This window comes from Cardiocondyla obscurior, linkage group LG22 (genome assembly GCF_019399895.1).
Source record: "Cardiocondyla obscurior isolate alpha-2009 linkage group LG22, Cobs3.1, whole genome shotgun sequence".
NCBI classification, from domain to species: Eukaryota; Metazoa; Arthropoda; class Insecta; order Hymenoptera; family Formicidae; genus Cardiocondyla; species Cardiocondyla obscurior.
This window is the reverse complement of record NC_091885.1, coordinates 1,739,217-1,765,856: the sequence shown is the minus strand read 5'-3', so window position 1 is coordinate 1,765,856 and position 26,640 is coordinate 1,739,217. Positions and strand designations below refer to the sequence as shown.

General features: G+C 38.7%; 2 protein-coding genes across 3 annotated transcripts; one reads left to right on the top strand and one right to left on the bottom strand.

The window, feature by feature from the left end:
• The first annotated feature begins 1 nt into the window (after position 1).
• Positions 2 to 23,296, top strand: LOC139111070 (uncharacterized). 2 transcript variants are annotated; one of them, XM_070671128.1, is made up of 10 exons: positions 2 to 352; positions 483 to 763; positions 1,210 to 3,471; positions 17,399 to 19,062; positions 19,174 to 19,622; positions 21,079 to 21,194; positions 21,351 to 21,488; positions 21,984 to 22,185; positions 22,319 to 22,543; positions 22,686 to 23,296. In XM_070671128.1, the coding sequence occupies exons 3-10, from the start codon at positions 3,352 to 3,354 to the stop codon at positions 22,772 to 22,774; spliced, it is 3,003 nt and encodes a 1,000-aa protein (XP_070527229.1). In that variant the 5' UTR covers positions 2 to 352; positions 483 to 763; positions 1,210 to 3,351; the 3' UTR covers positions 22,775 to 23,296. The 2 variants fall into 2 exon arrangements, with proteins under 2 accessions (XP_070527229.1, XP_070527230.1); XM_070671129.1 differs by having other exon boundaries at positions 483 to 3,471; positions 21,351 to 21,482.
• On the bottom strand, positions 22,649 to 26,389 carry Vps52 (vacuolar protein sorting 52). Its single transcript, XM_070671137.1, has 9 exons — positions 26,018 to 26,389; positions 25,734 to 25,909; positions 25,253 to 25,637; positions 24,993 to 25,175; positions 24,781 to 24,906; positions 24,505 to 24,689; positions 24,338 to 24,422; positions 24,032 to 24,238; positions 22,649 to 23,943 (listed from the first exon to the last, which is right to left on the bottom strand). The coding sequence occupies exons 1-9, from the start codon at positions 26,246 to 26,248 to the stop codon at positions 23,518 to 23,520; spliced, it is 2,004 nt and encodes a 667-aa protein (XP_070527238.1). The 5' UTR covers positions 26,249 to 26,389; the 3' UTR covers positions 22,649 to 23,517.
• Between the last annotated feature and the right edge of the window lie 251 nt (positions 26,390 to 26,640).

The following is a 26,640-nucleotide window of genomic DNA, read 5'->3' as shown; positions in this document are numbered from 1 at the left end:
GTGCCACGAAAGAGATCTTATTGTACAAGAAATCGCATAACTCTTGTTTCATTAAAATCGCTTCCGCTCCCTTTCGTTCGAGTGAAACGCTTTTTAACGAGGATTCATGCGCATATACGAAGAGAAAAGCCTCTTTTTCCCATACATGATACTTGTACATTCACATAATACTTTTCAGTGGCGACACGGCAGATGTCTCACTGGTGATAAACTTACGAAGATTATGTCGTTTTACGTAATCCGGCCGTCTTAATGTCTTAATTGGCATCCTCCGATTGAAAGACGTTATAACACTATCATTTTGCAATATTAAATTCATCACTAATCGAAAAGTCATGTGGCAACCCCAGAGGTTTGTGCAATCGTTTTATTTATGTCTTTAAAAGAGTGCATAGTGTACAATGAAATACTCTTTGTGCTCTCGTAATATGTTTTAACCGACATTCTTTTTTACCACTAACATGATTAAATATGTCTAGCAGTTTATGACAATTTCGTCATCTTCGTTTCGTCCGCGAGAATTAGGGCAGACAGTTCCACGGAAGTTGCGTGCTCCGAAGAAAGTAATAGCCGTGCGAAGGAAGAAAGTTTGCGCGCACGTGTATGCGGATACATCGCGGAGAACAGAATTTATTTCCCGAGAAAATTGAGAACATCCAATAATTACGATACTCTGCGGCTGATTGCTGTACGAAGGATAGAAAATAACGTCAGGATGACGTAAAAAAAAATAAATAAGTAAAATGGACGCATAAGCACGAGGGTGAATATAGGTTTTTATGATATAATAAAAATAATATGCACATTGCGTTATGTGCATATATGTGCATATACTTGGGTCTAAAAAATAGCTTGATAAAGTGCGAGGTCAAGCCTGAGATCTCGTAGATAATGATCTTGCGAAAATTCTTGTGTGTTTCTGTTTAATTATTTATATTTCCAGATTTCATAACGTGGTTTGTAAATTACACGCGAGTACTTAGCACGCGATACTTAGAATGCAAATAATATAAAATTGCAGACATGACAGTCTTTTACATTAAATACCACATTGTAGTAATTATGTAAATAATATATTACGCCACGGTGTTAATCATTTAATTTCCAGCGGGGCTTTGTTTAAAACTCTTTAGGAATTTAGGAAAGAAATTGATAAATTTATATGTCTTTTAAATTAGTACATTTAAATAATGTTAATTAAATTTTAAGGGAATTTGTCAACGTATGCAAGATAATCTCCTTTGAAACGGACGGCCAGTTCGAAACGTGAGACGTGCCGTCCGCACAATCGGGACTGGGAGAAAGGAAGATTCCGCTGGACGGTCGAGTTTTCGTCGCCCGGGGCGAGCCCGAAAGTGTTTTCGCTGCTCAATCAGAAAGTAACTGGACCATGGCGAAACATCGACGTCGATCGAATGTGTACTGCGTGATTTTGATTCTCTAATAACGTCGTTGCATTAGATACGTCATTAGTCATCGCAGTCGTTGCACGAACTAATTTCCTCCCGTCGTTCTCGAGCACGATTCGGTTGCTTCACACGCCTCCGTGCCTGAGCTATGATTAAAAGATCTACTTTTTTTTCTTCCTCTTCTTCTTTTTCTAATGATAGAGCTTTCATAAGGTCCTCCATACCTGTGATCTAATAAAAGTCATCGGTATTCATCTCGCGTTAGTTCATCACGGTGGCGTGGATTTGCGCGAGGAATCGCAAGGGAATAGTCGTGCAAGTAAATGTGCGACAAAAAGACGTATTAAATGTACTAAGTAGGAAATTATTAAATGCATTAAGTAGGAAACGTTAGGTACGATTTGTAAATTGATTTACGTAATAATTTCGTTACAAATTGCATAATGTAAAAAACGGGCGTGCGAAGACTTAACGAGCGGCATTTCCGCGAGTCGAGCGCGTCGCTGAGCTGTGAATAAAAAAAAAAAAAAAAAACAGCGGCGTGTTATCGGAAGCGGCGTATGAAAAAGGTAACTGTAAAATGGTACGTCGCGCATTTACTCGTTCTCCGGAACACCGAACGCTTGGACGGAAACATAATGGACCGATGTCCGTTCAAGCGTCCGATCTCGATCTCGATCGTAGTTAAGTAATAGCTAATAGATGGAATAAATCGTGTAACGTCCCTCTTCCGATCTTTCATTCGTGATAAGGAAGAGGAACGAAAGGGGTTTCTTTACGTCAATTCGACCGAGGTGTCGTAATGCCCTCGTTTAAACAAATACTTCTTGCAGGTATTCTTTAAAAGGAAGCGAGAGAAAAAAACTTTCGAAAGTTTAAATTTCTTGGGCTACATAACTATGTATAGGTATATCTATAGGCCAATTGTAAAAAGAATTTTTTTTTATTATTCTATATTAAATTATTATCTATCTATATTAAATCTAAATTAAATTAGGCCCGGTCTATATTATTGATTAAGTTTAAACCGTGTGCCTTAAATTATCCAATCATATTGCATTATTCTTTTGAAATTTTGATATAATTGGTCGGCTTCTTAAAGCTTAAGGCTTGCTACACCCAATGTAAACCCAGCCTTAGACCGTTAATGATCGTTTCGTCGCGTGCTTGACAATAATGGCTGAGTGTATATATCTAAAATGAGTTAACGACTAACGTAGTTTCAGGATTAATTGTAAGAAACTTAGTTTAACGCGCGGTCTTTCACCCTGTCGTGCCTGCAAGAAAATGCCGAAGGAAAGAAGCGAGTTCTTCTGTTGACGTTCACCGGCCTACCTGGTGACCGTCTCCCACTTGACGCACCGCGAGAACTCTTCCCGCCGCGGAGAAGTAAAACTCTCGGACGTTTTCCGATCTCCAACAGTTCCGAACTCGTTCCCGTCGACGTGCGAACTGGCCGGCCCTCATCGTAACTGGTGGTAGCTGGTACCAGCGCAGCCTCTTCCTGATCTCATCTCTTCCTGGATACAGGAAGGAAGGAAGGAAGGAAGGAAGGAAGGAAGGAAGGAAGGAGCCGCACGCTGAATTCAATGCCCGGAGACGTTTCCTGGACGTGAGACGTGCCTCTTTCTGCCTGATTGAGAGAGAATCACGGCCCGATAAGATCGAAAAGGTTAAGAACAAACGTCGAAACAATAGGAGAGCCTCATGTCCGATATCTCACGAGTGATATACAATTTTTGAGGGAAAGACGGATTCATCTTTATTTCCCAGGATCGTCGATTGAGACACCGAGAGAGAAAAAGTAAATTAACTTACACTGGCGAGAGGGTTTCTCCGATGTACCGGTGGTGAAATTCGAAAGAAGACGATACAACAGGTGCTTCGTCACGTACAGGGTGAAACCTCGATTTAGAGTCGGGAACAAAATTCATCCTTCGCGATGAGGCAGAGATACTTGTGCTTTTTGTGGATCGCGTTGACACTACGGGAAGAGATCTTCGTAGCGGCCGAGGCGGATCCCGTAATTTTGAATGGCGCTGATTTATCCCATCTTCAACAGGTGAGTGACAAAAAAATGATAACACTTATCAGGCTTACATTATTATATGTATATCGAATTATGAAAAGTCATTTAATCGCAAGTAACCCGAACGAGCGAGCATGCAATCAAAAAGTTTCGCTCCTCGTGATTTATTAACTTGCTAATTAGCCGGGAAAATTTGTAAGATAACCTCCATCTTCAACAGGTGAGGGATAAAAAATGATAACACTTATCAGGCTTACATTATTATATGTATATCGAATTATAAAAAGTCATTTAATCGCAAGTAACCCGAACGAGCGAGCACGCAATCAAAAAGTTTCGCTCCTCGTGATTTATTAATTTGCTAATTAGCCGGGAAAATTTGTAAGATAACCGAGCGACAATTTTCAGAATCGCTTTCGTTTTCCTTAATTAACTCCACTTTATCGCAACTTTCTCTCACGTCAAAAAGAAAAAAAAAAATAAAAGGAAAAAAACTTTCTTCGATCGCCCGGCAAAATATATTTGCGTAATGGAAATGTAACGAGGAATTTTGGGTTAATATTCGACCGAAAGTAGAATTGGGAAGTTCGATTTTCAGTTTTCGATCTCAATTCAATTCCATTACGCCGTTTGAATTAATATCCCATTAATCGATGTCTGTTAGACTTTACATAAATTTCTCAATCGTGAATCAATGACTGTAATAGTAAAATAACGTTCTCGCTGTTGCGGCTTTATAGCATAAAGCATATAATTCACGTATCTCGACTCAAAACTCAATCACTGATAAAATCAGTATAAAATCTTTCATAGACTTTTCAAGCGCAACGATATACATATACCGATATCAACGCGAAAAGTCTAAAATGCATTTGGAATTACGGCTAAAACCGGCACTTACATCCAAATGAATTGTACAAACCACAGAACGTTGTGGTGAAAGTAATTGCTTCATTATTCTTACGTTTTATTACCATGAAAATTTCGCGGAAAAGTCATAAAATTTGCACTCTCGTAAGACATTGGTATTTATCAAAGCGGCATTTGTGTGGATAAAAGTGAATAAAAAAGAAAAAAAAAAAATGTTCAAATCACTCGAAACAATAGAATAAATAAGAAATATTATACGAGACAGTAAAAGTAACGTTAAAATAAAATTGAAAAGTTCAGCTTTTAGTGATGAAATAAATTTTTTTCTCAGAAATGTAATTATTTAAACGAGTCATTAATCAGATGCATATGAAACTTTACTATTAGCATATCTATTTACTTAGGAAAATTTAAATTAAACCATAATTGAAAAGTATGTTTCACTCGAGTTGAGGCTTCGTTTGATGATTCCGGAGGTCCGTCATCAATCTCGTCGCTCGCGTTTCCGCAATGAATCCTTTAGCCTTTGATTGAATTCGTTTCGAAATTTCTCCCGGGACTCGGTTTAATGTATTGCTTCGTGCACGTAGATTACTCGAGCGCGGACGAGTATGCAGATTTAATGAAATTGCTGCGCCTGACGTAATCAGGCCGTTGCCAGCGCGCCCGTTGCATCGCGAATCCTCTGGCTATCTGCTTCGACGATCGCAGTAAAATTTCACTGGCGAGACAGGCAACTGTGCGCAAAGAAGTCGAAATAATAATAAAAAAAAAAAAAGAATTACACTTGGCGTTAATTATGCTCTCTATTCTTTTCTCATAAAAACGAACGCGGAATCTATATTCACGTCTCACGCTCATTTGTTCATCAAATTTTCTTCACGATGTTTTCTACTAGAAAGAAGGCGCTGGAAGCGAGAATCGCCTAGAAAGCTATAAAATTTATCCGTTTAAGCAATGCGTTTTTACGCAGCCACCGGTTTATAGATTTGATAATTTCGACGATATCGCGGGTGACCATTTTCGACAAGCGTTCGTGCTTAAGAAAAGTGGTAAAAGTTTTACTTAAAATTTTATGATAACGCCATCGTCGCGTACTCCTTTCTGTCTCGGAGCACAATTAACCTGGATCATCTCTTTCCGTAGCAATTTTGCAAAATTTAATTTAATGACTCGAGTATCGTCGCTAAGTTTTCTTTTCTTTTCCTTTGCATATTTCACTTCGACCAGCCTGCGTTTAGTGCACGTTTTCGGAAAAAGAGAAAGATAATTCTTTTTATTGTCGAATTTGAATATTCTCTTATCTTTCCCTTCGATCCTTTCAGTGGTAGCGATAAAACTAGAAGCGCGGGATTGTAAAACAACAGAGATTGCATGAAAGTAGAACCGCACGAGTGCTCACCCACTAACAGAGTGACTCTTGACCCTTTCTCTCTTTCGCGTATCTTCTTCTACACTTCCGCTCTACGTGTTTTACATTTGGACCATGATATCCAGGCAGCATGGCCTTTTCATTTTAATTACTAGGTTTCTCTTTGGGATCGAGAAATTTGTGAAATTCCTCGCCGATGAAGCATTCGTAATTAGAATAACATCGAATGCAGCACAAATCAAAAAGATATCTTAAGCGAATAAAAATTCTTTTCACATGATTATTAAATTAATAGCAATCGTGTTTAAAAAAAAAAAAAAATCATATCGCATAAAAGAGTCTTACGATTAGCGTGCCGATAATTCTCGCGCTTCAACGATTTGTCTTGAGCTTGTCCAAGTTTATGAATAAACTTCCGATAGCTTTGCACAGGGAAGAAAGATAAATAACGTTGTCTAAATAATTTCTCTTTATTTAATCTTTAATTAATTTAACTGGAGAGAAGCGGTTTCTTGAAAAGTAATTGTCATTAATTGAGGGTACATCGGGAATAGACGCGAGTGGATCCAAACGTTGTGGAACGTATCCGATCGCGGGACCTTTCACTCCGGCCGCTGACAATGAGAAACGTTCAGGTTTCCATGTACGGTATGAAAAATATCTCGCGCGCGTAAAAAGAAAAGAAAAAAAAAAGAAAAAAAAAAAAAGGGAAACACGAGGGACATCCGATTGAAATAGCTTCCGGTTGAAGCCTCTCTTCTTCCGGAAGCTTCTTGAACGATACGTACTTTGATACAACGCGTGTACACGTCGCAATATGCGGCAGGAACTTTCTAATACGCGAAGAAATGTCCATTTTTATCACAGAAAAGATATCCTTAACTGATTAGATACGTACGTTTGATATTCAGAATAGCATCACGGTACGTTGTTCGAGCGGTATAATTATAATCTCGTGCGAGCTAACGCTTCGCGTTGCACGTAGCGAAGAATTTTTTACATACGTCGTCTGAAATAATATACTTTGCTGAAATTAAAACGGGCCTTGTAACTTTATGAAAATATATCGAAGGGTACCTAAAGACGTTTCCAATTCGAATCCAACGCGGGCGTCGGGCGTATTGCGAAATCGTGCGCGCGGGGATAATCTTTTTTAATCAGAATGCATTATATTTCGCGATAGGGTAATCAGTGATTAGTAAAGAGCGCTAACGTCCTGTACGCGGCTTTTCCGCAATTTACATAAGAGGCATACGGTTAGGTTTTCACCGTTCCACTTCGTTTTACCCATAATCTTTCGCGCGAACGTGGAGCAATTCACGCAACATCACCCCGAGTCGTTCCGCGAAATAAATATTGAACAAAATTAAGGGGCGCAATTTTACGCGCGCGTAATTACGGAACACAAATGCGGGCACCACATCCCCCGTGTTGTAATGATTTTCTGGCACGCGTTAGAAATCGTCTTTAAATCGCAGACGTGTGACCTGGTACGCTCGCAAAAGCAATTTTCTTTCGTTCCTCGAAACGATGACTGGCTCTCTGCCGCCGCAACGTTTTCCATATACTCATATTTCTTCCTCCCAATAAGGAGTAAATTCATTTAGAGCGTATCTGGATTAAATACAAGGAATAGAGAATTTTTCTCATTAAAATGTAATGATCACTGCGAGAGAAAATGCACATTTATTAATATATCGCTGGGGCACCGCAGTGTAAATAGCGTACGTTCATTTCACCAAGAATTATTTTAAAATGCATACGACTCGGGAATATCCGTGCTATCCTCCACGATTATTATTAGTATTATTATTATTTTTTTTTTTTTTTTTCGAATATTTAATTATAATAATTCGCTTTTACGGCGTCGAGATATTAACTGTACTTAGATGGTTCGACGTGATGAGGAAATATCGGATCTCCGCGCTATGAATCTTATCTGACGACACGAGGTGAGATCGAGGCAAATATACGGGACAATGGGTGAAGGTGAAGGATGCTACCACGCTCTTTCACTTTCTCCAGAAATTTATCTCTGAAAATGGCGAGGCGGGAGCGGACGGCGGTGTCACGGCGCGATCAAAATTTCGTTATTTCGCAGGAAGAGTTAACGGGGACGGCTGTAATTAATTTCTTCGGGCGAGGAAATTACGCAATTCGGTATTAATCGGGAATCTCGCGAATGTTCCGCGCGGAGTGGAACGGACTGCGAAGCGTGTATCGGAAGGAAATTGGTATCGGGACTATATCTTGTTGTGAAAGCCTATTATTCATTCTAATGAAATTAATTATACACGACATGTGGACGCCGCGCATCGTAGAATAATTATCGATTATATCAAGTGAATCACGCTGGGCTATTGTTGTCCAATTAAGCTATTGTCCAGATTGCGCGATGAGATCTCGATAACGTACGTACGGAAGAAAGGCCGGCTTTCATTCCGTAAGCGGTATAAACGTTTTAAAAAATACCTAAGTATCGAATACCACGAAGAAGCGATTAACGACAATTACATCGACGTAACGAAGCAACGAGATCGTAAAGGACGGCATCGAGATGTTCATAGGTGATAAACGAAACAGCGTGGGTGCATTTAATTAAATCGCATTGCAGAAGTAAAATACGTAACGTGGACGTTTAAATTATATAAAATTAAATATTATTTTTAACTATTAATCTATAATTACAATCCACAATCGATTCTTTAGTATTTATTAGCAATAAAGTGCTCATCGACATTAATATTCGCTTACTTCCGTGTATAGTCCAGTTTTATGATACAGCCTCGGGCAGGAACGGAAGACTGTCGCCAGTCTTTAATCAACTGGTTCATCACTGAATGATAATCTCCGCGAAAGTGTTTTTTTTTTTCGTATACCCTGCTCGCTACTTTGCTTAATACTACCGCGGTAAAAGTGAAGCTACAATACTCAACGTAGGAAAGACGTCTAATTAAATGAGATGGTAGATTGTTTCGAGAAGAAAGTTAACGAAGATTTATATGTGCTTTGCACCACGAGTTCTTCTTATTTTTTTTTTTTTTTAAACTTAATGCGTGTGCCCGTTAATTTCATAAATTCTGAAAACATCACGACTAACGAGACAATTAGATCTCGGGGTGCCTAGTAATCGATGTAATTGTACAACCGCAATTCCACCCAATTTAATGGCGCAATCGAGTAATCGCGCCTATAATTGTGGACAATTAACTGCAAACACACAAACACGTGTCTCTAATTTCCACGACCCGCGCCTTCGCCGATTTCCTTGCTTTCGCGTAATGTTACATCTCGCGAATTGGTAATTGTAACAATGCGGACAAATTATCCCGCGGCCAATTGGCCAACGGGCGATCCGTTACATTTTGCGCAAACCGCTGTTTAATGAAACACTCTGGCGGTGAGAACAGTCCACCACGATTTCGACACGTCGCACCGGACGGATCTTACACGCGAGCCCATCTCCGCGTTCTTACGCAAACGTCCACCGGGGTTAGTCCTTCGGGAACTAAATTGCCGTAGCGAAACAATCATTTACGGCAACGTGTGAACGATATAGGCTTTCTCGGAGATACTTATTACGTTTTACAATCGGAATTATCGAGCATTCGAGTCTCCTTTCGCAAGAGGAGCTTAAACGTCCGTCTATGTACTGACGGTGAGAAATCCATCGCGTAATTGTTATTAATTTTATTGTAATTGCTCGTCACGAAATTTACGAGAGACGCGGCGGTGAAGAAAAAAAAAAAAAGAAAAAGAACGCCTAAACTACGGTTTTTGCAACGGGTGCAATTAATTTCTTGCTTTAGCCACGCTAAGCCTCGTTGGCGAACCTCGAACGTTAATATCGCGAGAAGGGTAAACGGTGGAGAACCATCGGCGTTGTTACCACATCGTTTCACTTTCCGGACACGGTGTAACGGCACGGCGAAGTCACTTAATCGCTGTAATTGGTCAAGCGTTAATAACAGGAACAGGCGATCAAACGCTGCTTAAGACAAATTACGAACGATCGAAGAGAGCGTGACGGGTAACGCGCGGCGATATCTGTATCGGAAAGTGTTTATCGATCAATTTTATAATGAAACGCGTTAAATGGGCGCTCTGTTTAACAAGAGGGCCCTCCAATGTTACCGCACCTTTTCCCGGCGTATCTCGCAGCAGCCTTGAAATAACATCTGCCCTTTTTATCGCGCTCTTAATGTCCGCGCTTTCTCTTAACTTCTTGCCGAGTATAAAAATTGACGTAGACGACTGCGAGAATATTCGGCTGGAAATTTTTGCGGAGAAGTTAATGATTTTTCCCTTATTACGAACGGTATTTTGTTCATCCTCGAGCTTTCTCGAAATTTGAATAAAAGGCGGTACTGAAATATTTTTGACTTCTCGCTGAGCGGCGACTGCGAGCCGATACATCGTCTCGATTGTCCCATTAATCAATTTCTCTTCGGTGGACACACGAGGCGAAGGTTAAATTTCTTTTTTTTTTTTTTTTTTTTAATCTTTTTCTCTGCTCACCCACTTTTACTACTCAGCTCGAATGCCGTTTATACTGGCGATAACTTCCGCCAATAAAAAAACCTGTTTCCAAGACGGATAATACTGGTATATTTAATGGGACAACAAGATGTATATCATATGACCGCGGATTCCACTTTTTGCGACATTCTTAAGCCATACCTTTTTGCTTAAAATATAAAATTTTGCACCGTGGAAGCTAATATTATATTTATAACGTTGGAAAGAAAGAAAAAAAAAGAGAGAGTTAACTATTTCAACAAAATATTTTAATTGAAAGTTATTCTATTAATTTAATAACTGTATTAATAAAAAAAAAATATATATATATATATATTTATTACAATCTTCTACTTGCAATGATATAAGTTTCTATATAACTTAAGTAATATAATTTCAGTAAGTTAATCACATAGAACATATTAATAACATAGGAAATGTATCGCTGGGACATTTAATGATCCGACGAATAAAAAGAGCCGTAGGAAGTCTGTCGAGCCTTGGAAGCGTGTCTCCTCGCGTGCAAAATTTTCTAAACAAGGCCGGGTTTCTCGTTTCAAACGAACGATTTCCATGCGCACTCCTTCGTTCGTGCGCGATATTGGCTTGCAAATCACTTCCGATTCGTTCTCTCCCACGTAAAAAAGAAAAAAATGCCCCGTGTTGGCAGGTGATTCCAGGTAATGGCGGTGAAACGGAAAGTGTGAATTCCGAATGACCCCAGGGTGAAATTTCTCTCGACGATCCTCCTCGGCAAGAGGACACACCGCTCGTTTTGTTATAAGAGAAATTTTCATCTGCCGATTAGGTCTAGTACCATCGGTAGAAACTACTTAACGTCATGCCTATCTACAAAGTAATCGAAATCTAGTGGTGCTAATTTGCATGCGAGGAGCTCCTATATTTGAGCGGACAAAAATATTGAATTTAAAACTAGCTGTTTTTATCTACCCGGCTGAAGCCGTAAGAGGCAAACGCCACGAGTAGTTTGCACGCTTAATTAAAGTTATGCAAGGGTATATCACTTACTCACGCTGCGAGCGCGCATTAAAATATTTCGAAATTTTGAGGAAATCTACTTAAGGGAAAGGAAAAAATTTCAAATGCCCCATAAAGGTGTTTTTTTTACGTATCCATCTGATAAAGCGGCGCCGCCTGATTTAATCTCTATTGTTACCGCGATTGCTGGCTTTCCAAATACAGCCTGACGATATGAGATTCAATATACCCTTACTCCGTGGGTGCTATTCAGAAAGGACGTGTGAACCACATCTAAACGAAAGTAGAAATGCTGCGGAATTATATTTGATTCGTGCGGAAAGCTAAACACTTGGTTAGCTCAATAATAGCGCCTTCCGGGCCAGGATATGAAAGTACACGCTATTGATTCGTAACTGGATAAGGTGATGCAGTTTATTAGGTAAATGTCACTCTGAAAGTTCGTATCGGCGGCTCTTATAAACTGAATCTAGCGCTCTATTGGCGCGTAACTTTATCGCGTTGCCTTAGCAGTTGGAAAGCACATTAGTTTCCGGAAATTCTCACTCAATTAATATGCAAGTCAGCGATATAAAAGATAATTTTAGTGGCAATGGATATACGTATGTATAATATATATGTCTATTGCGCGCTACAGAATGTACGATTAGTCGTAAATGTTAATTTTATTTATATAATACACGATATTTTTTATTAATCGATGGTATTACGAAATATCGTCTGTTATGAGCATGGCCAAAAGGATCATCTTTATGAGGAAACATTCCTGTCTTTCGATTCGAAAAGTGAAGGAACTCGTTGCACAAGCCAAGTATGCGGCACCGCATGTTAGTTAGTGAATGCACACGTTTGATCGTGCATGCCAAACAAATTATGCAATCACGGGTATAAAATAAGAGTATCGCAATAAGAAGATTGCTAAGATTATCTATTTACAGCGTCCTGATTTTTTGACTAATTTGCGTATCGATCACGATCGAACAATTTTACACAATAAAATGAGACACAGTACAATCTCGATCGCATGCATCTTGTTTTTTCTTTTTTTTTTTTTTATAGAATAATTTGTTAAATACTTTCCTCTTTAGATTCTCCCAATTAACGTTCTCACGATAATATTTTCTATCAGAAGTAAAATCGTATTTAACACGGAGTTTAATTTAAAAAAAAAAAAAAAAGAATAAATTAATTTTATTGGAATAAATATATCTTACAATTAGTTTTGAATTTTCAACGTTGAAATTTTACTTTGTGCCGTTATAATTATTAGAGTTTACGAATTATATTATATATTGTACGTCGCAATTAACCTTTATGCTCGGCTTAACGAACGAGTGGCAGAATATACGTAGGTTCGCGTCAAGAGATACGCCGGATATGGCATATCGAGTTGGAAACACACGTGTGATATATCTCACGCGGTCGTCTGGCTATGCACAGTACGTATCTCCTGACGCAATTAAGCGGCGCACGATCATTGTAAAAGCCAAGCGCGGTCCAGTGGCCGCGAGTTTCCCACAGGCTGAAGTGAAAAAATAGGGAGAACGTTTATCCGAAGTGCGGTTTCTTAGCTCCTTCTGGGCATTATAAACGCCCTCGATCCTTTCCTTGATCTTTGGACCGCTAGGAGAAACGATAATCGCCTCGGCACGGCAAGTAAGAGGATGCAGTGGCGTTATACGTTTTTAATGAGTTATTTTATTTTCCCCACTACAATAAATTTCTTCCGCGGGTTAGGTATACATTATAGAAAAGTGAACAGGCTTTAATGGCAAGGCTGAAAATTCTGTACTTGATAAGTAAAGAGTGCTTAAGTTGTAAAAGAAATTTCAACAATTTCAAATGAGCAGTAATCGACGCAATAATTTATTTAATTCGGCAACTATATGTTATCTGATTAAGTAATTGTTATTTTAATATAATTTAAGCGACAGTCGAAGGTGATGCTACAAGAGGTTTCAAAAGAGACTCGAGCAACGATCTTCAAATCTCGCTCTTTAAGATTCTTGATACAAATTTAATAATTGTCCTCTTCGTTTGACGAAGGATTCTTGAGATCTTGGTAGCAATGACCGGTCTCGAATTGCGGCCGACTTATAGCACGAAAGTGAGAGGATTGTCTTTCACGAGCCGCACTGGCCAAAGCTCGGCCTCCGGTTGGACGCGGAAATTGTAATTCCAACGATAATACTTTTTGATAAGCGACAGGCGATAACGATTATTATCTCGCGCGGACGGCGATTCGTCTTCGCTAATATTTTATCTGGATGTGGGTGGAGCACGTCAGAAGCCATTTATTCGCGTGCCAGGCTACTCGCTCCATTTCACATTTTTTAATATATTTTATAATAGTACAGGCGTATGTGTAACAGAATGATTAACTATCGGCTGCGAGAGGCATTACGGTTATTGCATTCGTCCCCTTTGTGAAAGACTTTAGCAACGACCTGTTTTCGAGGCGTCTTTAAAATGCACGTAGGAGTTTAAAGAACATCACTTTGCATTCAAAAACTCAATACGAAAGAAGGAAATTATATTAAAAAAGTATTTTTGTTTAACGACCAGAGCAAGTCCACATCAAGTCGACCTTTTTTTATCTTTAATTTTTAATCCTTTTGCAGGAGATATTTTTTTTATAAATGTCGTTTAGAAACAAGGAGGCTTGTTAGAATATGATTCGTGATCGACATTTACGTCTTTCTTTCGTAAGGCTTCACGTATCGAATCGCGAACTTGGCACGGTTTCCGGTTTGACGTGAGCCGAATTTCCGCAAAATCCAAATGCGCGAGATGAATCGTCGAATAAGATGGTCCCGTCATTCTTGCCGCAGCGCTTCAAAGTTTCTCTGAACTCCGTCGCTTTCTAGGCCTCAATTATCCTCTGACAGAAGCAGACCATTTCTCGAGGCAATCGCGCAAATTGCCAGATAGCTCATTTTCGCAGCTCTACGACAGAAATCCAATTCTAGAAAAAGACTTTAAAGAAATCTTTTCTTTTTTTTTTTCTTTTTCTCTTTTCCGCGGTTTAGGTACGCGCGCATTTTCTGCGAAACGCGAGCGAGCAGTCGTTTATGCGCGGCCCTTTCACGACGATTTTAACGTCCGGTTTGATCCGATTTACGCGCGCTCCGGAATATTGTCGCACGCGTCGACTTGCGTGCAACGTTATTGCGGAAAGCGGCAATTACGCGTAGGAATCTGCGCAACCCATTGACGTGCAATTTAATTCGATCGCTTAGAATTCGAGCGAGCGATTAAGCGCTCTCGAAGGTTACTGCTTCTTAAGTGCCGCTTACAAAACCGGGATCTACTATTTTCATTCGCACGTGCTAAAATAGAAAGTCCGAGATGGGTGCATGATCGCTATATCGCTACTTGTGACACTTAACAAAGTGTCACAGACGTAAGAGAGAACGACACGCGGTTCCTAATAGTTTTAATTGATCGGTTCGCAGCCACTCGGGCCAAAAGACTGATTGCGAGACTATAGCCTACCGACGCGAAGGCGTGAACTCACGAAATTCGAATAACTTTAAAGCGTTCCTTGCTCGTGTCCTTCTTCGCGAAATTGTTTCGTCACGCTGCGCGACGTTAAACCAGCAAGTATGACTGTGACATTGAAAAACCAGTATCAGAAACCTTGTTCTGATCAATCCAATCTAGTTAACATACTGAACGTGATTTATCAAGAATCGTATATGTATATAAATGCGAGGAAATTATTTTTTTCTTTTTTTTTTTTGACATAAATATAACGTTTTAATTAAAGTATTTGCATATGCGGCTCTGCTAAACTTTTGAACGAGTGATCTTGGCTCAGGATTTTATCCTGTGCGTCTGACAGCGACGAGGAAAAATTATTTAAGAGATATATGCTAATTTTATTTGATAAGAACAATGACACGGAGTATATAGTAATTATTACTTAACGTCGTTGCAAAGGATCACGATGTAACGCACGAGTATCGGTTAAGAGATTCTTCGGCTTGCTTAATGTCAATGTCAAATGAAATCGAATACGTGTAATTGACCTGGAACACGAAGCGGAACTTGATTGATGCACATTGAACTTGTTCGCGAGCAGGTCATTTGCATCATCTCACTTTTCACTGTTTAGATTGCTATTTTATTTATCGGTTTCTTCTAGATCCGCGCACAGTCTACAAGTGTGCGGTAAAAAAAAAAAAAAATAATAATTTCTTAAAAATGTATTCTGCTTTCGACGTCGGCGGTTTCACCGTAAAATGCAGGAAGTGTGACACTCGTATGTTGCCTCGCGAGGCTAAGAGAGAGAACAAAAATGTTTTTAGCGGTTTCCCTGCTGAATAATAATATTGTGAACGTCTTGTAAAAATGCAACAGCTGCGAACCGCACGCGAGAAGACGCGTAATCATGCAAAACGCGGATATTAGCCGCAGGGTTGTCCCGTTATATAAAGAACCAGTACACACGTCGATCCATTCGAACATGATACAGTAAGTCGTTATGTGTGCGAAATGGAAACTGCAGTAGGTCGTACTTTCTACGAGAGGACGAGAAGACCTGTCTCACAACGCGGACCGACGACAGCAGAAGGCACCCGGGAGAAAGGAAGATCGAACAATGCCCCTCTTAATTACGAACGCCTTAATTATTCGCGTCTTTCTCGGGCGCACAATAAAAGCAACAGCTCTGAGAGCTCGCAGGAACTGTATCGACAACAATAAAAATAGTAATAATGAAGTCAATAAGCACGAACTTCTGCGCTACGTTGGAAAAAAAAAAAAAAGAATAATAAATGAAAGAAAAGTAAAACCGAGATCTCACGTTTATTAGCGTAAGAGCTACGATCATTAAGAGCCGTTGACTCAAAACTTTTTGTTTTAAAAACTTTTCTTTTTTTGATTATTCAAGTTTTATTAAAATTACATATATTACCAATTTTGTAGAATATTACACAAATAATATAATAATGGATTTATAAATGCCTTTATAGAGAAGTCCATGTTGAAGTTGAGTTCATTATACTTAATACAAATTATATATGATTGTAATATAATCAATCAATCACAAAGTACACAATTATTATACATATACGTGTAATAATCATTTTGATAATCTTATAATTCATTATTCGCCGCGTTGAGTAACGGAAGAGAAATGTAAGAGGCTAAAGAAATATTATCGAATAGGTCATGTGTTTAAAAAAAAAAAATTTAAAACATATGTTGTAAAGTACACGTTGATCTATTGACTTAAATTGAATATTCGCTAAATTGGATACAGCACGTACAGTAACTTTACTAAATCGAGGGTAATCTCCTCATCGATTTTCCACTTGATTCTCAAATGCCTTAAAGTATAAATTTGCGATAATTTACAAATCTCTTGTGACATACACCAAAATCGCCGTTGATTGCGTAAATTCGATTTGCTTTCGCTTTTATCATCTTTCACCTCGTTGTCATATAGAGTATTATTCAATGGAATAACGTTACGTACGTATATGTCTTGTATATCTTATAGTGAAAATGTAAAACACAATTTGTCAAGTAATTAACTAAGGTAATTTATGAAAATTGTCGAAGCCGAAGATTTCATATTCTCTTTTGTATCTTTCGTCATACTTTCTCTGTAATATACGAAAGATTTATTGCGCTCGCTGCCACATTCTGTTATATTAATTGCCATTTTGATAGCATTCTATTCTCTTCTTTTTTTTTTCTTTTTTTTTAAGTATACTGAAATTTATGTCCAGCTATAAAGAGTTAGCATCTCTTTACCACATCGTAAAATGTTACGCATAAATTTCTTGCCATCGCTAAAAAATTAAAAGGGAGCAATGACTGTCGCAACTGAATTTCGGGAATGTACTATGGTAGATTCATTTCGCTACTGATAAATGCTACTTAAAATAACATGATATTATATAATCTTGTATATTAACGCGCTCATGATGTCTAAAACGTGCACAAAAATTCTATATTACATAAGATATTGCATCACGACGCGGAGCAATGACCGCAGAGGTGCATTTTAACGCGCAAAATTTTACGGCATTTTACGGTAAATCAGACGTTTTTAAGAAAGAAAAAAGTATAAATATAAATATAGATGCCTAACAATTGGCTTTAAATAAATCATTTTTATCTTTAAGAAATTTTTATGTTGTATATATTTTTTTTTTTTTACATAATAAATATATTATTGTAAATTTCTAGGGCCGCATTGCGAACGATCCGCGACCTCGTCTCTCGGCTTCGCAGCAAGCCCAGATTCTGAGTGATGTGCAGCAGCATCAGCAACGCTATCAGCAGCGTCCCACTCAAGATTTCAAAAGTCCGCGGGTGACGTCTTTTACCTCGTTCGAGCAAGGACAATCCAGCACGCCGTATTCTTCCCTGGCGAAATACAAAGTTGATCGAGCGAAGCAACAATTGCAACAGTTACAACAGCAGCAGCAGCAAGTGCAACAGCTTTTGCAACAGCAGCAGCAGAAGATCGCTCAACAGCTCGGTACTTCGAAGTTCGTCAACAGCGGTGGCAGCGGCAACGTGCAAACATCTCCGTTCCAACGGCAACAATTCCAACAGCAATACAATCAGTACAACCAGAATAGCTTCCAAAATCTTCAACAAGACGTGTCGCAGCCGCTGTTCAGCGACCAACAGACGTTGCAGTTGCAGGATTATCTCGAGAAGCAGCGCGAGCTGGAGCTCCTTCAAAAACAGAGGCAGCAATTGCTGTACGAGCAACAAGAGTTGCGGAGGCAGCAGGAATTGTTACGACTCGAGCAACTCCAGAGGCTCACCTCCACCACGTCTTCTCCGCCGACCGCGACGTCGACCCCGATCGCTGTAAGTACAACTTCCGCACCGTTGCTGCTGTCCTCGCCAACGGCGCGACGCATCACGCCATCGGAAGCGGAGCTTTTCCTCAAGGCAATTGCTAATCATCAAAAGAAATATACGACGCCTTCAAGTACGACGGTTACCTCTACTACCACTCAACAGCCTCCGCGACGTCTTATTTCTAATTCTCACGAAGAGACGAATATACCGGAGAACCTGCTCAGCCTAATCCAGAATCAGGATAGTCAATTGCTCGAACAGAGCAAATCGAAACCGCAGATCAAGGTAATTTATCAGACCGAAAAACCCAGCACGACGAGGCAGAATTCTGGTGGCAGAAGCAGGAGCCCTGAGCGAGAATTGTTGCTGAAGCAACTCAAGCTCGCTTTAGCGCAGTCCGGCGATGACGATGACGTTGTAAGGAACGTCACCACCAGAGATCTGATACTGCCGAACGGCAAGAAGATTCAAGTCATCCACGCGCCGAACGGCTTATCTTCCATTGCATCGAGCGGAAGCTCAACTATTCAGACGGTCGTCCCGTCCTCGACTACGATCAAGCCTCCGAAAACGCTTTTCGATGAACTGACGAAGGACGGCGTTTTGCCACCGGGTGCCGATTTCGAGATCATCCGGCAGAAGAGCGACGGAAGGCTCGAAGAAATCGGCAAGACACCGATAATTCAGAATCTACCGGCCAAGAAAGTCACGTTTGTGTTGTTGGAAGAACAGCCGGACGGCAGTTACAAGGTGCAAGGTGTCAAAGGTAACACCAACGATAAAGAAAGCGGCACCGACGTCGAATCCATCGTCGAGAAGATCAAGAAGGGCGAGCTTAAGCTGCCACCCAGCTCGCTCAGGCCAACCACACCGTCTTCCACGTTGGAGCATCTCGAATCCAGCATCAATCCGAATCTGATAGTGTCCGGTGGGACGTCTAGAACTCCGGGGACATCTCATTATTCTATCAGCACGACAGCGTCGACGTTCAGACCCACCACCGTTAGATCTACCTCATCGAGATACAGCGAAAGGTATATACGAACGATAGCTTGCGTTTACGTCATTTATTTTCCATCTAAATAATTTTTTTTTTGCACAGAATTTCTATCTGTAAAAGATTCTGAACGGAATAAAATTTTCAGCAAGTCGACGACCACGGAATACATCCCTTACGTCACGGTATCGCCAAACTCGGTGTCTACCACTGATAAATACGTGACTTCAGCATCCAGCGTCACAGGCCACGTGTATAACACGGTAAATACCAGCCCGACGAAAACAACCCTGTCAGATCACATTCCGCGAGTGACCACCAAGTACTCGGCCACCAAGAGCCAGTTCATCCCCACGATGGCGCCGGTGAACGAGATCGTAACGACGGCGACGACCCCGGCGACTTACTCGCATCATACACCGAATTCTTACGTCTACTTCTCTAAGCACACCCCGACGGAAACCTCGTCGGCTTCGACGGAGGAGGCTGTTAAATCTTTGCAAGATAATCTGGCCACGTTACTGAGAAGAGAAGGTCTATTCGCTATGGCAAAGTATCTAAGACAATCGGGATTGGATAACGTGCTGAATGAAACCGGTGAGTCGAATTTAAACTAGTTTATTTAAAAAAAAAAAAAAAAAATAGATACCTAGTTTATTAAAAAAAAATTCTTTTAATCAACGAAAAATTAAAAATCAAAGATAACCGACTACTCGACGGACGAGCTTTATAAATAAAAAAGTATTACGCGCTAAAACGTTAGACAGATATTACAATAAACGAATTTTCTGCGCAATAATGCAACTTTCCTGCAGCGTTATCCAACAGTATCGCAAGGCGGGACAGCTTGCGTCAAAGTTACAGGGGACCAAACGGTTGTACAAATTATTCCGTTGGTGACGAGGTAGAGAGAAGTGGCTCTTTGCACAATTCGCCACCATTTGTACCTCGCGTTTCGCTTTAGTCGTGCAACATTCGTCGGAAAAATTCTTCTCACGACTTCTTGCCCGTTTCGACATAGACACCTCTCCGTCTTCCACGAGAACAAAGGCGGGGACGCGTAGCTCATTACGCGGGCTCCCACAAAGAAGACACGCGATTTCATTAGTCGCTATAATTATCGGCGTGACGACTCACTTATCCCATTGTCTCCTCGGCCCTTTAGTCAACACTTTCTTTCATCGGGCGAGATATCGAACTTATCGTCGGCTCCAACGAGCTAAACGCATGAAAGTGCGCCGGAGAATTACATTATATCCAAGTTACACGTAATACCTTCCCTACGCACGACAGGGCAATTTTTCCATTTTACTTCTGAAGAATCCAGTTCAAGTTGAACTGGATTCTTTTCGCGGCGCATTGACGCCGATCCTTTCACGCGTTCCCTCGATTACGAGCGATTTTCGCTGGGTGCTGAAATCGATTAGCGTTTCGGTGCCACGATTCGACGACATCTGCCGCGTCCGTCAATTCCGTAAAGAGAGATTCTTCCCGTCGCGAGGAAAACGCTGACGCTCTTTTTCACGCGCTGACGATTTTATTCGGCCGCGTTCGCACGCTCGTTAGAAAGAAAATAAGCCGCCGCGTGCAGTTTTCTCGCGTGTGATATTTCCTATAACGGCGATCTCCCCTCCCGTCCCGGTAACAGTTTCCGATCGCGAATGCAATCATCTATCGAGACATTGTGTAACGTCGTCACGTTCTCCAATGATATATGTATATGGTTTTTTCTTCGACGAGGATTATAGATGAACTCACGCGCGTAAAAGTTACGTCCGGAATAGAAGAGAATGTCTGGCGAGCATGGTTACAATTATGGGTAGCAATCACAAAACACATATAAACTGTTATCTCTTGACGTTCGATCGATATAAGAACAAAATAGATACAATGGGACCATGTGAAAGGCTTCTTTCTAATTCTTAACGCGTCGTGCTTTAACAATCGAGTTTTTTAAATTCAAGTTAAGCGAGGAACAATTCCGTCATCTATTTTTTTTTTTTCCTTTATAATTTTGTTTTTTTTTTAATTATTTCGCCTTATTATATTTTAGGCCCGTACACCATATTCGTTCCTACGGATAAAGCTTTTAGGACGTTGCTGGTGCAGTTGGGAGGGCCAGAAAAAGCTGAGCAGAAATTCCGTGACAATCCGAGACTTTTGAGTGGCGTACGTATTAATACTAGAATAATTAATAATGGTAATCGTAATTAAACTGTTTCGTCACTCTTAAAAAAAATAAAATAAAATAAAACATTAAATGTTCTTTAAATAAAGATCGTTAATACCAATTTAGAAAAATACATAAAAAATCTTTTGCCACAGCTGCTTCTTCACCATGTCATACCGGGAGCCTTCAGGATTGATTCCCTACAGGACGAGATGACCGGTGTTAGTCTTGCAGGAACGCAATTACGAGTGAACGAGTACGCGATGCAGGATCACGAATGGAACGATGTAAAAGTAATTTTATACTGTAAAATCTTTCAATTTTGATAGGATTGCTTCTCATCTTTTTATTTTATATTTTTGTATTTTAATTAAAGCCTACCTTCTCTTTTCTTGACTTATTAAGCCTCTTTAATCGTTTATATATCTGTTAATTAATAGCTTATGAGCTAATGTCATATGATTTCTATAATGCAATTGGTTCATATGTGTTACGTGTGTTCGTGATCCAGTTTATTGAATATTAATAGAAATCTTCCATTCACTCGATGAACATGCATAAAATTACAACGGCTTCGTCATTCGTTTCTCACAAAAGATCCTAGACAACACATATGTTTAAAAGTCTTATTGTCTTATTGTTAGTCGAGATATCTTTAAGATTTAATCAAAAGACATTTCCAAATGACTATACAGTTAACAGACATTCGGAACATCCGACGAAAATGATTCCGTCATTTCAGTGCCATCGTTTCTCCTCATTTATAATTTCGCATTGTTTGCAAATAGGTAACGACGATAAACGGAGCACGGGTTGCGCCGAACAAACGGGACATCGAGATTCCTCAAGGTATCGCCCACGCCGTTGACAGGGTCATGTTCCCGCTTCCGGTTGGTGATTTGGTACAAACCCTACAAGCCGATCGTGAGAGGAGATTTACCACGTTCCTTAGAATGTTGCACGTGTCGGGCTTAGAAGACACGCTCACAGGTAAACGAAAAATCCAAGCAAAAATTAATTTAACAAAATCCAATTGTTATACGCGTTCTTCTAACGTGTCTGCTTTGCAAATTCGTCGGATTATTTTAAATTATCGATTAATAATAAAAAGGTGCCTCCCTAGGACCGAAGACGTTTACCATTTTCGCACCAACTGATACCGCTTTCACCGATGCGTCTACGAAGAACGGCGCTCCAATTTGGACCGATGAAGACGGGCCGGAAGCGGCGAAGACGATAATCTCGCGACACGTAATTCCCACGACTCTTTACACGGCCGGCATGAGATATTACATTCAAAAGGATACTCTTCGTCCTCAATCGCCGATTCACATCCATAAGAACGGCGGTAAGTAGTTTGAATAATATAATTGTAAGATTTATGTTATAATAATTCTAATCTTTTGTAATCTATCGCGTTCTTATCAAAAAATAAATTAAGAATTAGATGATCTTTCAGATAATTTAACGTATATACTTTATTATTTTAGGACGAGTACGAGTGAACGAGGCACACGTTGTGACGCATAATGTGCCAGCAACGAACGGCGTGTTACATGCTATTGACGGTGTTCTATAAAATGATAGTTCTTAATAAATACAAACTGATGATTAAATCGTATAGATTAAGATGATAAATTGCAATCATGCAAATGACAATTGTATAATAATTTGCCACATTAAACGCAGCTGTATCTATAATTTATCAAAAAATAAGCTTAATCAATGAGCTCGATATATGAAGTGAATATAAATTGCTTGAGTGAGTGCAGTGGAATGCGTGACAATTATTAAATCGAATTGTATCAAAGTAATTAGTATCATGTAACATTCGCTGCATCGCGATTGGGTTTAGTCACCAAAAATTGACATGCCATAGGTCGCGAAAATCGAAAGGAAAAGTAACGAGACCATTTTTAACGTACATATGTATACATATTAACTTATATAAGATAAACAACGTCAGAGATTCGTGTTCTCATGTCAGATGCACAAGAGTACGGAATATTAATTGCTACTGTATAGAATGGTAACCCAGTACCTTGCTTAGCTCATAATTCACATCTTTTTATAAATAAATGTACAGAATATATCACTGTGATTATATTTACAATAATGTTCTTCGACATTTTTCCCGATATTCCTATCGGTAATAATAAAATAAAATTTTCTTTAGTTAATAAATGATGACAAAATAATCACGATCACTAGTTTAAAATTAGCACAATAGCTAATTTTAATATACAACACTAAAAATAATTTATAGTAAATAACCAATGTCCTGTTTTTTAATTGAAATAATTGATTTCTTTAGAAAATTACCTAATAATTTGTCTTGTACTTTTTAATTTCCACCATTATATGATGAATGTTCGTAAGTTGCGTGCGCGCATTTGGCGGCAAAATTTTATGAAGACGATTATAATATTGTACCAACTGCGTCATTGCGCCTTGCACTAACGTGCTGCCGAGCACCAAATTAGGAAATGATAGTAATACTTCTCTATTTATCTGTTCTAACGCTCGTTTCCAATTGTTGGTGAATGATTGCACTAGACCCAACGCTTTACCTTCTTGTCGTTTCAAATCGTCGGCTTGGCCTTTCTCAATTAGAGATTCCGATTCTTTTACCAACTGAATTATACTACCAAAGTGCGGACTTAAAACTTCTTCGATAAATTCGGAAGAACGCGCATTTAGAAGCTCTCGAAAACTTTCTGTTTCCTTTGAAGTCTCTCGTGTTCTTTCCTGAAATCAATCATAATATCTCAATTCTTTCTTAATATATTATTTAACTTTAATGGATTTTTTGTATTAAATAAAAAAATCTATTTACCATTAATACCCTGAGCACCAAATCATAATTATTGATAAGAAATACTAATTGCTGTGTTCGGGTTGGGAAAATAGATGCCATTCTTAATAAAAAACACTGTACAGCTTCTCTCAATTCTGCTAATAACTGAGTTGTACCCTCGCAGGGAAACCCTCCTTCAACTACGCTTACAATTGCTGCACTAAATTCTGCGTATCTTCTAGTAATCTAAAAAATATTCACAATTACACAAGAAATTAACAATATTACAATACTGTTTGATAATGGAAAACTATTATAAACGATCTTTCGAATTTAAACACTTACATAATGTGGAACGGTCTCTTTACTGAATTTTGTTGGATCACAGTCTTTCACACTGTTTATATTTAATTGAAATACATATGCAAATCTAAAAAGCAGATATAATTTTGAAATTGCAACGTTATAAAATACTGATATAATTATTAAAATTATTTTCGAGCATTAAATACCTAGGCCAAATTATAGCTGTTAAGGTTTCCCAGTATTTATCCAATGCTGGTACAGCTCTTTTGTGACATATTAACTGATAATGCTTCACTAAATGCAAGCAGAGAAACAGAGCAATCGTATCGTAACAATCCTCCACAACCGATTGCAAATTCTTTTTTATAAGATTTAATGTTTTTCCCATAACCTGTTAAAAGAAAAGAAAAATTTAATTACAATAACTATAACTTTAAATTAATATATTAAAGAATATTTAAAAAATTATTCAAATTTCTTACCTTATTAAAAATATCTAATGCCTGTGCATTACGAACTTTGAAGAATTCTATCAAAAAGAGATATTCTCTACAAGCATTATCAACCAAAGCATATTGTTCAGTTCTGAATAAAGCTTCATAATGATACTGTAAGATTATGATATAAATTTTTTTTAATGTTTCCAGAAATATATAAATTATAGTTTAATATGCAGCATATAATTCATATTTACTCGTGTTTTAGAGACTGTGTGTGGTACAATTATTGGTGCTTCCAATTGAGAAGACAAAACTTGACCTCTGTTATCTATTGAAAAAACAGTTCCTTTGTGCTTTAATGTTGTCTTATGAAATATACCTCTGCTTGCTGTGTCTTCAATTCCCATTAAGTCATCCTTTGATGTTCTTTCTTCAAACTTATATAATATTAAAAAAAAAACAGATTATTTTATGTTCAACTCAAATACCATCAATTTATTTTTCATATTCTTACCTGTAATTTCGTTAATTTCAATGAATATTCTTTAAAATATGAGTACTGTATCTTGCTCATTGTATCAATATATTCCCCACAAATTTCTTCAGCCACATTTCTTTCATTTGTCAAAATAAACTCAAAGAAAAATTTATACTTTAACATATTGTTTTGTGGCACTTGAAAATTTGTCCCAGGTTTCCTAAATTTATAAATTTGTTCCAGCAAATATATTCTAATTTTGGCCATTGCCTTCACTTTCAACTTTTCTAATATATCTTTTACATCTAAACAAGACTTGGCCTCTTTAAAACTTTGTTCTTTCACAAAGTTAATTTTATGATTGAGAGTTTGCAAATGAATCAAGAATTCCTTCTCTGTTACTGGACAGTCCATAATACCCCTGCAAAAAAATTAATGTAGGTAAAACAAATTTATCTCTAACATATATTTCTTGAAAATATAACTATATTATCATTATTATATTGATAAATCTTACACTATTAAAGCCTCAGACACTGTCATGTCTTCAATAAATTGACTAAGTGGGCCTCGTATTATTTGTCTGTTGGATAGCTGTTGGCTCATAGTAACAGATTTACGTTGCAAGGAAACTATCTCAGAGCTGATACTACCCAATACAGTTTGAAAGTTCATCAGCATCGATTCCATTTTCTATAAAAAAAATATTAATAGTAAATTTTATTAAAATAAAATTTTCAACACGACGATAATTATTAGCTTCTACAATCAAGCTCCAATGCATCAACTGAAAATTTTAACCTCCAAAATATCGTCACAAGCGGCAATTTGATTGTGCAGTTTCGCGATATTTTCGCTTTCCTTAATGTAATCTTGGATCGACTTGTTCTCCACCTCCTTAAGTTCCTTTTCGATTTGCCTGGAATACTGGCGTAAGTCGGTGCCAGTTTTAAGGACCTCTTGAACAACATCATCGCCGAGGTCTTGTGACAGATGCTCCTCGTTGCTGTCAAAGATATCTACGTCGGCCATTGTCGCTTTCTTCCATACAATTGTAATATAATTAAACGTAACGCAATTTTTTATTAAATTTCACGGTTCAAGCGTTAAATCGCCGAACTGAATCGACACATGTACGTTGTCATGAATGTCATCATCCCATCCCACTCGTCCAATGCGCGATGAAAGTGATCAACGTGCGCACAAATAAGTTTCGTATACTTTTGGCCTAACCAAAATTAAATTTTCCACATCGGCAGATCTAACGGACAATATATCGTTTTTCTCCCCTCTTTATTGTGACCTGAGTGAGCTGCTTGACTTTCGTGAAACTTTCGTAGTCCGGATCTTCTAGTTTCGTTGCTCCGCAAAAGACTATACGTTATTCTCGACACATACGTAAAATACGTAGACAAGCTGTATTT

Coding starts and splice junctions, on each gene's coding strand:
- LOC139111070 (XM_070671128.1), top strand. CDS start 3,352: ATGAGGCAGAGATACTTGTGCTTTTTGTGGATCGCGTTGACACTACGG. Junction 3,472..17,398: donor ATTTATCCCATCTTCAACAG/GTGAGTGACAAA, acceptor GTAAATTTCTAG/GGCCGCATTGCGAACGATCC. Junction 22,186..22,318: donor CTTAGAAGACACGCTCACAG/GTAAACGAAAAA, acceptor GTGCCTCCCTAG/GACCGAAGACGTTTACCATT.
- Vps52 (XM_070671137.1), bottom strand. CDS start 26,248: ATGGCCGACGTAGATATCTTTGACAGCAACGAGGAGCATCTGTCACAA. Junction 25,638..25,733: donor GTGTCTGAGGCTTTAATAGT/GTAAGATTTATC, acceptor ATTTTTTTGCAG/GGGTATTATGGACTGTCCAG. Junction 24,423..24,504: donor ACAGCTATAATTTGGCCTAG/GTATTTAATGCT, acceptor TCTGCTTTTTAG/ATTTGCATATGTATTTCAAT.